The sequence below is a fragment of the Gadus chalcogrammus genome, chromosome 18 (genome assembly GCF_026213295.1).
Source record: "Gadus chalcogrammus isolate NIFS_2021 chromosome 18, NIFS_Gcha_1.0, whole genome shotgun sequence".
Classification (NCBI taxonomy): domain Eukaryota; kingdom Metazoa; phylum Chordata; class Actinopteri; order Gadiformes; family Gadidae; genus Gadus; species Gadus chalcogrammus.
In genome coordinates, this window is record NC_079429.1 from 1,789,296 (window position 1) to 1,801,962 (window position 12,667).

Genomic DNA, 12,667 nt, shown 5'->3' on the forward strand with positions numbered 1-12,667 from the left:
GGAAATTCCAGGGAGAATTCCATGAAAATGTGTTTGGCATCCAGACTAGCTTCATGTCCTCTCTCTCTCTATCTCTCTTCTTCTCTCTCTCTCTCTCTCTCTCTCTCTCTCTCTCTCTCTCTCTTCTCTCTCTCTCTCTCTCTCTTCTCCTCTCTCTCTCTCTCTCTCTCTCTCTCTCTCTCTCTCTCTCAAACATCTACATTGCCAAAGCAGGACATTTAAACAAAGCGAAATAGGGATGACAATAATAATAGGACAATATACAATGTATAAAGTAATAGTTAGAATACCACAAATATACAAAGTAAAAAAAAATGCTAAATTTGATTATGTCAAATTGTCATGTCCTTTTGGTCATGTCTGGGATGTCGACATCGGCCCTGTATTTTCCTCTCTAGCAATGAGTCTGTACCTTTCTCTGTGGCTATGAGTCTGTACCTTCCTCTGTATACAGGCTATGAGGCTGTGTATAATTATAGTAACTGTTGATATAAGAATAAAACAAACACAAACACACACACACACACACACACACACACACACACACACACAACCACAACCCAACACACAAGGCTGAACAGTCAGATTTGTTAGTTCTTTGTTCTTATAATAAACACTCTTTTTGGAGGAGAAGGAAGGAGAGGTTGGAGGGGGGAAGGAGGGAGGAGGAGAGAGGAGAGGAGCAAGGTTGTTGTAAACCTGGTTGATTCTCAAAAAACAAACAAACCAACTGTGTGTGTGTGTGTGTGTGTGTGTGTGTGTGTGTGTGTGTGTGTGTGTGTGTGTGTGTGTGTGTGTGTGTGTGTGTGTGTGTGTGTGTGTGTGTGTGTGTGTGTGTGTGTGTGTGTGTGTGCGCGTGTGTTGCAGAGGTTCATTGGCATGAGGCCAATAGAGCGTGTCACCATGGCAACTGATTTACATGTAATCCTACTATGGGATGTCCTGGGACATGACCCCTAACGGATATTCACTGTGTGTGTGTGTGTGTGTGTGTGTGTGTGTGTGTGTGTGTGTGTGTGTGTGTGTGTGTGTGTGTGTGTGTGTGTGTGTGTGTGTGTGTGTGTGTGTGTGTGTGTAAAAGCAAGAGACACTGTATGGCTTCCAGTACACAAAAATATAGAATATAACCTAACTTTCTGTCTCTGTGTGTGATTATAAAAATAAGAATTGTATTACTAACAATATTAATAAAACTGGTATTATTCATAGAATATAATAATGATAATATTGTATGTATTAACTGGGTTAACTAGATGGGTAGATGCCGTCTCTACTCCATTTAAATGAATAGTTGGTCCCACAGCGATCCCTTGTGGATAGAGACAGGACTGCAGCGCGGAGAAGCGCTAGCGAGACACAATCCCACATAAAATACGTAGACAGTGGTCTTAATTGTTATGTATTAGATGTTAAACCTCGTCGTTCTGTTCATTATTAGTATTATTGTTAATAGAAGGCTATATTAGTAGTTTTTTAGTGGCAGCACAGAACGATGAGCTCCGTCTGTGAGATGAGACGGTGAACTGATGTCCAGACTCCCTGTGGGGAGGGCTCCCATGGCACTCGTCGCCGGAGCAGGTGTCGCTGACCCCGGTGCTCTGGCCCCGGTCCCTCCCTGACTCCTGTACCATGATGACTACCTAATCATGGCCCGGTGGCTTACGGACCTTAGTCACGAGTCGTCAGGGTAAAATAAGCTAATTTTTCTGTCCAGCTGGTGGAAATATATTCACCTAGTTGTGTCTGTACTGGTGCATTGCCATACCTAACGTCATAACTAGTATAACTTATGACGTTCCAGTAGTAGTAGTAGTAGCTAGTAGTAGTAGTACTATCAGTATTAGTAGTAGTAGAACTCATAGTATTAATATTACTATATTAGTAGTTGTACTATTAGTAATATAAGTAGTCGTAGTAGTGGTAGTAGTAGACTAGTAGTAAGAGTAGCAGAGTAGTAGTGGTAGTAGTAGACTAGTAGTAATAGTAGCAGAGTAGTAGTGGTAGTAGTAGACTAGTAGTAATAGTAGCAGAGTAGTAGTGGTAGTAGTAAAAGACGTAGCAGTAGTATACGTATTTGTAGGCTAGTAGTCATCATAGTGGTAGAAGTAGAATAGAAGAAGTAGGCTAGTATTTTACACAGGCCTACTAGGTTAATTAAGGTAAAACATTTTGGTTCATATTTTCTTCATAATTCAAATATCCAATATACCTTTTAAATACTTTAACACAAGTGTATGATACATCAATTTTAAACTTAACGATCCACAATTGACAACAAATTACAGATAAATGCTATTTGTCTATCGTCCAAATACCAAGTCAGCATGTAGGCCTACTTGTACAACACAGAGTAACTGAGCGCTTGTTAAATACAACAGAGTTTCTGATTAATGGTGAGGAGTGACTTGGTTTTTCCTCATGTTGTTGTTCTTGTTGTCCAAACAAGGAGGTCATTGGAAACCAGAAAACGACCGAAAAAGACCAAACCAACATATCCGATTATTTTCCGACGTTAGCTCTAAACGGTAAATGTTCTGAATGTGTGTTCACGTCCACAAAGTATTAAATCCAACCTCCTCATGAAACACAAGGCTTGGGGGATGTGCTGTCACATCAAAAAAACAAAACTCCTGAAGAAAAACACGCTCATACACGCACAAGTACACACGCACACACAAACACACACACGCATGCACACTTTTTCTGCTTGTCAGCATCTTTCATGTCAGCATCAGCAGGAAAAGTAGCCATTTACAATTTGAATAAGAATCCTAATTTACAGCCCTTAATATATAGCTTTAACTAACTCTTTACACTGGTTAAAACACTTAGGCCTCATACATAGCTTTAACCGAAATATAGCCTTAAAACACTTCATAACGTTTTCATTGCCGGTAAGATTGAAGAGTTGTAAAGAGAGAGAGAGAGCAGAAAAGAGCGGAACAAAGCACGATTTTGAAACTAAACCCTAAAATGACGATCCCTCCCTTCTTAGTTATATAGTTATCTGATATAAAATAGTAATAGTAAAAGTTGTAGTTATATCTGCCTGTTAGAGAGTATATGCGTATAGTTATAGTATAATAGAAATTAATTCTAAATATCGTTATAGTTATCTGCCTGTTAGAGAGTGTATGCGTATAGTTATAGTATAATATTTAATAGTTATAATTAAGGTAATAGTTATCCGCCTGTTAAAGAGAGTGTGTTTGAGCATCCAAGATGGCCGAGTGGGGCTGACTGACAGACAGACAGCTGAACATGATGGATTACCTCTCCACCAATCACACGCTGGACTGCTCTAACTCCACCTCCAGGGTGTGTGTGTGTGTGTGTGTGTGCGTGTGCGTGTGTGTGTGCTTGTGTGTGGGTGTTTGTGTGTGTGTTTGTGTGCGTGTGTGTGTGTGGGTGTGTGTGTATTTGTGTGTGTGTGTGTGTGAGCTCTGGACTGTGAAAGCTCGATTAGTGGGAGGTGAGGGTTCAGATTGAGGTCAAAGGTTAAGGCTTATGATGTCACAAAAAGAGAACTCCCACCCAGAGCGCATAAAACACACACAACTACACACACACACACACAACTACACACACACACACACACACACACACACACCATGGTTCTACATGGTAGAAAAAGGTCTCGGCTCCCAGTTGCCAGCTCAAAGTATAACCAGATGATGGTTGCACTAGTTCCCAGTGTATCAAAAAGAAGACTCTGGTTTTACTGGCCAGCTCCCAGTGTCCACAGGTAAAATACTGTGGTTCTAATGGGCAGCTCCGAGCTGAACCAGCAACAGACTGTGGTTGTACTGGGGCCGTTAGCTTGGTGTTAGCTTGGTGATAGCTGTAGCTCAATGTTAGCGTGGCGTTAGCTAGCTGCCGGCTCGGCGGAAACTTGGCGTAAGCTCACTAGAAGAGGATGAGGACTGAGTTGTGTTTTTGAGAGAGAGAGAGAGAGAGAGAGAGAGAGAGAGATGCAACAAACATCTTTAAATGAAGCATTAACAGAGGGACGGCCTGGGGGACTCCATGTTTTACGCTCGGAGAGATGCTACAAGAAGCTAACATGCAGCGCTAACGCTACAACATCCACCCGTCAGCTAGACCGCTCAGTGGGTGCTTTCAGAGGAAACCTTACTTTAAGGTCATGCATTCAGTTGGGTGGTTTGTTTTATTGAGAGGTTTAGAGCATTCTAGAGCAACCGTAACCCCCTTTACGCTTACATGACTATTTATTAAAAGGACAAATTAGTAATTTAGAAGACACTTTTAGAACGTGAGAGTGAATTCAGCCGTCAATCCTGGCTTCAGTTAAACATCCGTCACTTGAGAGAATTTGTCAAAATGGCTACCTTGCGTGGATTCTGCTGAATAGTATTTAGCGAGAGCATGCTCTTCACCACAAACAGTATATATGTATAGCCCTTTCTGTTTTGAGGGGCAATACACGATTCACTCAGTATGGCGTTTATGGACAAAGAAAACGTATCGCGTAAGGCCAGAGGGCTACTACTATTGTTTAAGTTTGTCGCAGGCGTGATCAAGCAATGCTCTTAGACAGAGTTGGCACAACAAAGACATTTTTACAAATGATATGGGAAACTGATGTTCAGGTAAAGCAGGGGGAGGCCTTATAGTGACTTAATCAGAGTGGGATTGTTCGTTAAGCTACAGGTAGAGGTAGAGAGCTCAAGGAGGACCACAGGTACCCTGGATGGATGATGGATTGATGGACGGCTGGAGGGAGAGATGTTGGATGCTGGATGATGGATTGATGGACGGCTGGAGGGAGAGATGTTGGATGCTGGATGATGGATTGATGGATGAGATTTAGGAGGTCAGGGGAGAAGGGGTGTGAGCCTTGGGGAGCCGAGTTCTTCTGAAACAGCGTTTGGCACTTTAGTGACCTTCACTCAACCCTGCCTTCCTCCTCCCTCCCTCCTTTACTCTCTCCTCCCTCTTCCCTCCGTCATTCTCCTCCTTCCCTCTCTCCCTCCTTCCCTCTCTCCCTCCTTCCTCCGTCAGTCTCCGCTCCCTCCCTCCCCCCTCCTCTCTTTCTTAGATCCTCCCTCTCTCCCTTCTTCACTCCCCCCCTCTCCTTCACTCCCCCCCTCTCCTTCACTCCCCCCTCCCTCCTTCACTCTCCCCCCTCTCTCTTCCTCCCTCACTCACCCCTCCCTCCTTTCGTCACTCACTTCTTCCATCTTCACTACTTCCTCCCTCCTTCTTTAACTCCCTCTCTCCCTCCCTCCTCCACCCCCTCTCGTTCACTCCCCCCACCGTCCTTCACTCACTCCTCGTTCCTTCACTCCCCCCTCCCTAATTCACTCCCTCCTTCCCTCCCCCACCTTCTGTGTTTCCTTTGAGCTGCGGTGGTCAAATCGTTTTCCACTCGTTTACCAGCCTCTGGAGAACACAGAATGATTGACTCTTTCTGCTCGCTCTCCCTCCCTCCCTCCCTCCCCTCCCTCTCTCCTTCCATCCCTCCCTCCCTCCCTCTCTCCTTCCATCCCTCCCTCCCTCCCTCCCTCTCTCCTTCCATCCCTCTCTTTCCGTCTGATTCGGTCCTTTTTCCTTTTTGTCGTTCATGCTCTGTCCGTCTGTCTGTAAATATGATTCTCTCGTATAATGAGTATGGAGAGAGGTAAACAGAGAGAGGTAGAAAGAAAATAGGTAGAGAGGAATAGAGGATGTGTGTGTGTGTGTGTGAGGTAAGGAGTGGTTGTGTGTGTGTCTGTGTGTGTGTGTGTGTCGGTGAAAGATAGCGAGAAAGAGAAGTAAACCTTTTACTTCAGCCTATTTTTAATCACCAAGCACTGCAGCAGTGAAGACTTCTCCTCCAGATTCTAAGGACTTACACTCCAACTCCACATTCATGAGGATAACTGCTTCCTGAATACTAAAACGTGTTTTGGTTTTATCCAGACGTACGTCTGGCTCTGCATTGTGTTTAATAATAACCAAACACTATAATAACTTCACTTATCTCAACCCAACACTTATCTACATAATAAGGTTTCTTCTCTTTGTCTCTGTCAGACAGAACCCACCGTAGAGCTCCACCGCAGAGCACAGCTCTATCAGAGAGCTCCACCGCAGAGCACAGCTCCATCATAGAGCTCCACCGCAGAGCTCCACCACAGAGCACAGCTCCATCATAGAGCTCCACCGCAGAGCTCCACCACAGAGCACAGCTCCATCATAGAGCTCCACCGCAGAGCTCCACCGCAGAGCTACACTGCAGAGCACAGCTCCATCATAGAGCTCCACCGCAGAGCTCCACTGCAGAGCACAGCTCCATCATAGAGCTCCACCGCAGAGCTCCACCAGAGCACAGCTCCATCATAGAGCTCCACCGCAGAGCTCCACCAGAGAGCAAAGCTCTATCGCAGAGCTCCACCACAGACTTTCACCTCAGAGCACAGCTGAACTCCAGTCACTTCAAAACCCCAATCTCCCTGGAGGTCCATCGCATTAGGCACACAAAAACAAGGGGAAACAAATTATTACTAACTGATTTAAACGTTCCGTGTTATAATGAGGCGATCCAACAGAATTCCCAAGAGTCGGCTTAAAGGTAACATTTTGATCCAAATACATCCAGTTGAATAGAAACAAATCTGAAACTCAAAGTCTGATACAAGTAAAAATGCATCCAACCGTTAGAATAGTATACCCTAAATTGTTAGTGTAGTTTAGTAATTTTCAGAATCTAGAAATATTTAAGATCGTTCACCTCAATCTTAGTGAAAGTAGTTTCGGGTTAGTAATTTCACAGCTCCTTGGCAGCCCAACAGTGACACGCTGTGGTCACCCGGGGTACTGCAATGATTCAGTGTATAAAATTAAAATAAATTGGTACATCTTTTGCTTTACAGAAGGTAATGCATTTCAGTCCAGTGATAGATATATATATATATATATATATATAGCTGTAGTCCCTCTACCACATACAAACCAACAACTCAAAGTCAATAGAGTATTTATTTATTTATTACGTTTTAACAATGATGTCTTATTAGTCAAAGACATCAAAATTGACAGCTTGTCTCTTTCAGATTGAGCTGTCAGACAAAAGGTGAAAAAAGAAAAAAAAAAAAAAGCAGGGGATGAAACAAAAAAAAGTCTGATACGTTAGCAAATTCGACAGCAAAACAAAATGGCTACCGATACGCACACCAGTAGCGGTTAACTAGCAGAGGTTTTTTGTTTTTTCGCTGGAGGAGGCTCATCCGTTACCATGGAGACGGTATCTGTGTCGGTCTCTGCAGAGGTTTTTTGTTTTTTCGCTGAAGGAGGCTCATCCGTTACCATGGAGACGGTATCTGTGTCGGTCTCTGTAAAATAAAACAATACAAATAAGTTTGATCCTCAAGCAGAAAGTTAGACCCCAGTCCTACGGAGAAACTTAGACCATAGTCCTACAGAAAAAGAGTTAGACCAGAGTCCTATAGAGAAAGAGTTAGACCAGAGTCCTACAGAAGAAGAGTTAGACCAGAGTCCTATAGAAACAGAGTTGGACCAGAGTCCTATAGAGAAAGAGTTAGACCAGAGTCCTGCTAAAATAGATTTGGTTGGCCTACCTTTTGGTTCCGTGTCTTTAGGTGTTTTCACTGTGTAGATGATTCCAGAAGCCGTTTTCCTCGTTTCTGAAGACAGAAATGTGGACAGACACAGTAAGATTTACCAGATCACCAGATTAGGCTGAACTAACGTTGACATTCACATCAGATCAGTTGATCTTTGATCTGTAATCAATATTATGTCCGTCATGTCATCGTAGGTAGTAGTAATACTGGCTCTCGTAGTGTGATTCGCGGTAATGCCAGATGCAGTGGTGCAGTCACGGTACCGTACCTGCGTGCAGCAGAACCGAGCGACAGTTTGAGGACACCCCGTCCTTCGCCTCCGCCTCCGACATACCAAACAACTGAGCTCTGAACGCTCACGTTAAAGATGATATACTTAACATATCGATACTTTAGTTTGTTTGCTTGTAGTTTTGTGGACAGTCCCTTTTAATTAACTGTGCAGTAAAAGGAGCAGCTTCAGCCTATTTGGCTCATTTCCAGCTGTAGTCCCCTAAACACTTAAGATTATACATTTAATACATAGATACGTCTATATATCTGTAATATAACCATATCACCACTACAAAACAGGTGTTATATAAAGATAGACATGTGCAATGGATGAAGGATACAGGTTGGCGATATCATAAGGTCCTCTGAGCTCTAAAGCCTGTCACAACAAAATGAATAAAGGGGTTATCGAAAGAAATGTAGACAACATTTGAATCTTTAAGATGTTTGATTAAAACTAACCTTGTCCGTCCCGCTGGAGATGATGACATTCTGGGGGAAAAAGTATAACTTTATTAAACAACAGTGTTGGGCAAGTTACTTCAACAGCGTAATGCATTATTTATTACTTGTTACCGTCATTTCAAAGTAATTAGTTACATTACAGTATTACTGTCTTTGAATTGTAAGGCATTACACTACTTTCACCAAAATAACAGGAAATATGGATTTGGTGTTCTCAATAGATCTTGTGTTCAATGCAGCTCATTACACAGCAGGAGCTGATGTGGTTGTCATAATGACTGAGCTAGGCTTAAGGCTAACAAATGTACAATATAATGGTCGCAGTTATGGCTCATGATGCAATACATTTTATAATAGAAATACTGTATCTTTAGGTATCGAAATCGATAGAGATTTAAAAAAAAAAAGTCACAAGATACACAACCCTTTTTACATTTCTATCCCTTTATTTTCTTACATTCACAGAGAATTCATAGCATAATGAATGACATAGCTAGACCTACATAATGGCTATGGCCATAGCCATAGGTCGGTTCCCCCGTCAACCACTCAGCGCAGCTTAAACTTGGGCAGTGAGACGGAAGCCAGTAGCGCAGCTTTGGATGCAATGTAGTGTAACAGACTGTTCTGTGTTTAGTTTGGAAAATGAGGTGTGTCCCTCGTGAGTTGCCGTAGGGGGGAAGTTCGGGAAGTGTTACAGCTGATGTGTTGTGTGGGTGTGTCTGAGGTTAAAGTGAAGCGGAGCTGGCTGCTGAACACACTATCTCGTCTCCGGTCCAGTTCATTGTTTTCTATAATACTACAGTATGGGCGAACCCAGAACGCTTGGCTACAGTACCATCTCTCAAATGTAGAGTCCGACTCTGCTGTTGTCATCTGCTGTCATCTTCTCCTCTAGCAGTAAGAAGAAGGAAACATTTGTGCGGGTTTTTTTCTCCTCTGCGAATCTCGCGGTGTTGGCGAATTTGTATAAAAACATACCAGTTGATTTCGGGTTAAAATGCCTTGTAACGCACGTTACTGGGATTTGTACAGAGTAAAATATTACCTTTTTTTTTTTGTAATGCCTTACATTACCGCGTTACAGCAAAAAGTGATACATTACAGTAATCACATTACTTTTCTAACGCGTTGCTCCCAACACTGTTAAACAATATATTCTTTACATTATTAAAACTGATAGAAATAGGTAACATTCAAGAGCGATTATTTTAGTTTGGTTTGTTAGAAATGGCCAAGCCACCGGTCAGTTATTAGAGAGTGAGTGAGTGAGTGAGTGAGTGAGTGAGTGAGTGAGTGAGTGAGTGAGTGAGTGAGTGAGTGAGTGAGTGAGTGAGTGAGTGAGTGAGTGAGTGAGTGAGTGAGTGAGTGAGTGAGTGAGTGAGTGAGTGAGTGAGTGAGTGAGTGAGATCGTTTTGGAGAATCCCTCTTGCCCAGGGGTCTCAAACTCGCGGCCCGGGGGCCAATTGAGGCCCGCGGGATGATATTTTGTGGCTCCCTACTTGACATCAAAGTTTAGTGTTAGTGCGGCCCTTGCGATGTTGTTAAACGCACATTTTTGCTGAGTCGTTTGCCACGCTTTTTTATCACTTGTGATAGGGTGACCAGATGTCCCGGATTTGCCGGGACAGTCCCAATTTTGAGTTGCGTGTCCCGAGTCCCGAAAAAAGCCAAAGGACACTAAAAAGTGCCGGTTTCCACCAACCACTTTGAAATGTCCCCTGTTGTCAGCGATGACATAGCCAACGTCATCTAATGATAGCCCGATCTATATAGCTTTGATTGGGTCAGTTGTGCTCGATTCTTCTGTGGAATACTTGATGCGGCCCAGCCTGACCCAGGCTCTACCTCCAGCGGCCCCCAGGTAAGTTGGGTGTGACCCCTGCTCTTGCCCGGTCAATCACAGATGCTCTACTTCTGACGGCGTATTACGAACATAACAAACGGCAAATCTTTAAATCCAATCTGTAACCGCCGTGATACAGACAGTTTGTGAAGACAGACGGACCGACTGACCTTTCCGTTGTTGCGCTCCACCAGCGCCAGGCCGTTGGTAAGGGTGTAGCGCCTCATGGTGGAGTCTCTGATAGCCGCGGCGTAGCACACCTCAAACATCACCCCTCTCTCTCTGGCCTGCACACACACGGACACACACAATCATGACTCCACAGGAGTCGTATGCCTGATGATTATGCTGGGCGCTTGTGTATGGTGATGAAGACTCACCGCGTTGATGGGTGCCCTTTTGAAGAAGAAGGGAAGCCGCTCTGTTATAGTGATGCAGATGATGTCCACGTCAAACGTCATGCATGCCGCCTCCACACACACACACACACACACACGAAGACACACACACAGTTGATACACATTTTACGTTTGAACATAAATGTGTTGTACGTGTGCGTGCGTGTTGCTGGCTTACATGGAAAAGTTTTTCTGTGGTTGGATGAACAGCCAGGATGTCGTAAGCTTTATACTCAGCTGCATTTGTTCGCTGAGGAGATCGGAGAACACACACCACAGATCACTAACTCCTCTAGAGCCATCCCCCTAGATCAGGGATGGGCAACTCTCATGACAAAGAGGGCCACAAGTGTGCAGTCATTTTTCACATGACTGCACACTTCAACTAAACGTGAGCTGAGAGAAGCTACACAATTTTGAATTTGGTAGATATGATTTCCTGTATTCTGGTGTATTCTGGTGAATTTTGGGGATGGCCACTACCTAAAAATTCTTCCAGAATCCTAACCTATGTACGGTATGTTAATTAAACCAACATACATTAATTTCATGTTTTCCACGCTCAAACAGCCAAATGAATGGTCAGTATTTTTATCAGTGCAAAGGGCTCACATACATCATCATTCAATGATGTCCCAAAACTGAAAAACGTGGCCCAACATTAAGTGCAACAACTCAATGAACTCAAACCCAACAAGCATGATATTCATTGCAGTTGTAGTAGTTGTAGTGGCAACTTAAGTGGATATCTTTAATAACGGATATCGTTCCTAAGCAAACTAGACACATGGGTTTGCCTTTGAATTCTATGAATTCTTCAAATCTTTCTTGACCGAGTTTTCTGTAACTCGAGAAATTATTATTTATTTTTTTAATTATGTGAGTTGCCCATCCCTGCCCTAGACCTAGATAAAGTCTATCTGGGTCAGATCCCCATGAAATTTAGATCACATCCCTCTGCATATAAATCCCTGTAGATCACTAGACCACATCCCTCTAGAACGCAACCTCTATCTCACCCACCTGGATCGCACCTCTCAGGATCACATCCTTTTACACCGGAGCCCTTTTAGTACACCCCTAGCAAGTAAATATTGTTCATATTAATAATGAGTAAATAAGCTTACATAGTGATTGGAGTCTGTTACCAAGATGGTCAGTCTGTTGAGAATTTTGATAGGCCGAGATCTCCCCTGAGAGAGAGAGAGAGCGAGCGAGAGAGAGAGAGAACATTTATTATTATTTTCTTATTAATAGTCCCATCAACAACCATCGTTCTTAGACATTCCTGCCTTACTAACGCAGTATTCTTACCAACCCTAACCCTCTTACCTGGACTATTGGAAGCTCGTCTACTAGTTGGTCAAGCGGCGTCGGTTTGGGAATCTCCTGGAAGTTAACAGTGTGTCGGGTCAGTGGATGGAGATGATCATGACGTTGGTGTTGATTATAGCAGGGTTGGTGTTGATAGGGGTGGTGGTGGCTATAGTGGTGCTGCAGGTGGCGTTCGTGGAGTTATGTTAGTGCTGGTCTGGTCATTGTTGGTGATGCTGAATCAAACCTTTTTGCCCTTGCTCTGCGCCTTATGCACATAGTTGATGGCGACTGTGGAGAAGCCAACTGACCCAAAGAAAGAAATACAATACAATTACCCAGTGATAAATATTCGTAGGGAGTTAAAGACGCTAAAAAATAAAGATCACAGGTTAAATTAAGTAACATCATTATTCTTAGTAGAGTAGTTACGGTGGGCGGCTGTTTCCAGGAGGGTCTTGAGTCTCTTCTTGTCCGCAGTGAAGGGAAGGTTGAGGTCCATGAACAAAGACATGTTGGTTGAGGTCTAAGATGTAAGGTTTAACATTACCTACATGCAGAATAAATATGTTATGTTTGAGGTATTGGACGTCTGATAGGGAAGCTTTCTGTCAACATGTGGGGCTACTGGGGCCGAAACGTCTGACGGGAAATGTAGTTGTATCAAGAAGACGTATTTCCGTTTCCGTTTATAGTCGATATTCCTTGGTTTTGCCTTCCAGGAAACAAACACGCATTGTTAATAAATATATATTGATGATACATATTTATTTATTAGACAGAAA

The 12,667-nt window shown here is 43.3% G+C and overlaps 1 protein-coding gene across 1 annotated transcript; it reads right to left on the reverse strand.

Moving 5' to 3' along the window:
- Window positions 1–6,963: 6,963 nt before the first annotated feature.
- rpp30 (ribonuclease P/MRP 30 subunit) lies at window positions 6,964–12,555 on the reverse strand. Its single transcript, XM_056577040.1, has 12 exons — window positions 12,315–12,555; window positions 12,130–12,188; window positions 11,901–11,957; window positions 11,696–11,761; window positions 10,747–10,818; window positions 10,551–10,640; window positions 10,341–10,457; window positions 8,322–8,351; window positions 8,201–8,238; window positions 7,855–7,934; window positions 7,581–7,646; window positions 6,964–7,334 (listed from the first exon to the last, which is right to left on the reverse strand). The coding sequence occupies exons 1-12, from the start codon at window positions 12,394–12,396 to the stop codon at window positions 7,186–7,188; spliced, it is 906 nt and encodes a 301-aa protein (XP_056433015.1). The 5' UTR covers window positions 12,397–12,555; the 3' UTR covers window positions 6,964–7,185.
- Between the last annotated feature and the right edge of the window lie 112 nt (window positions 12,556–12,667).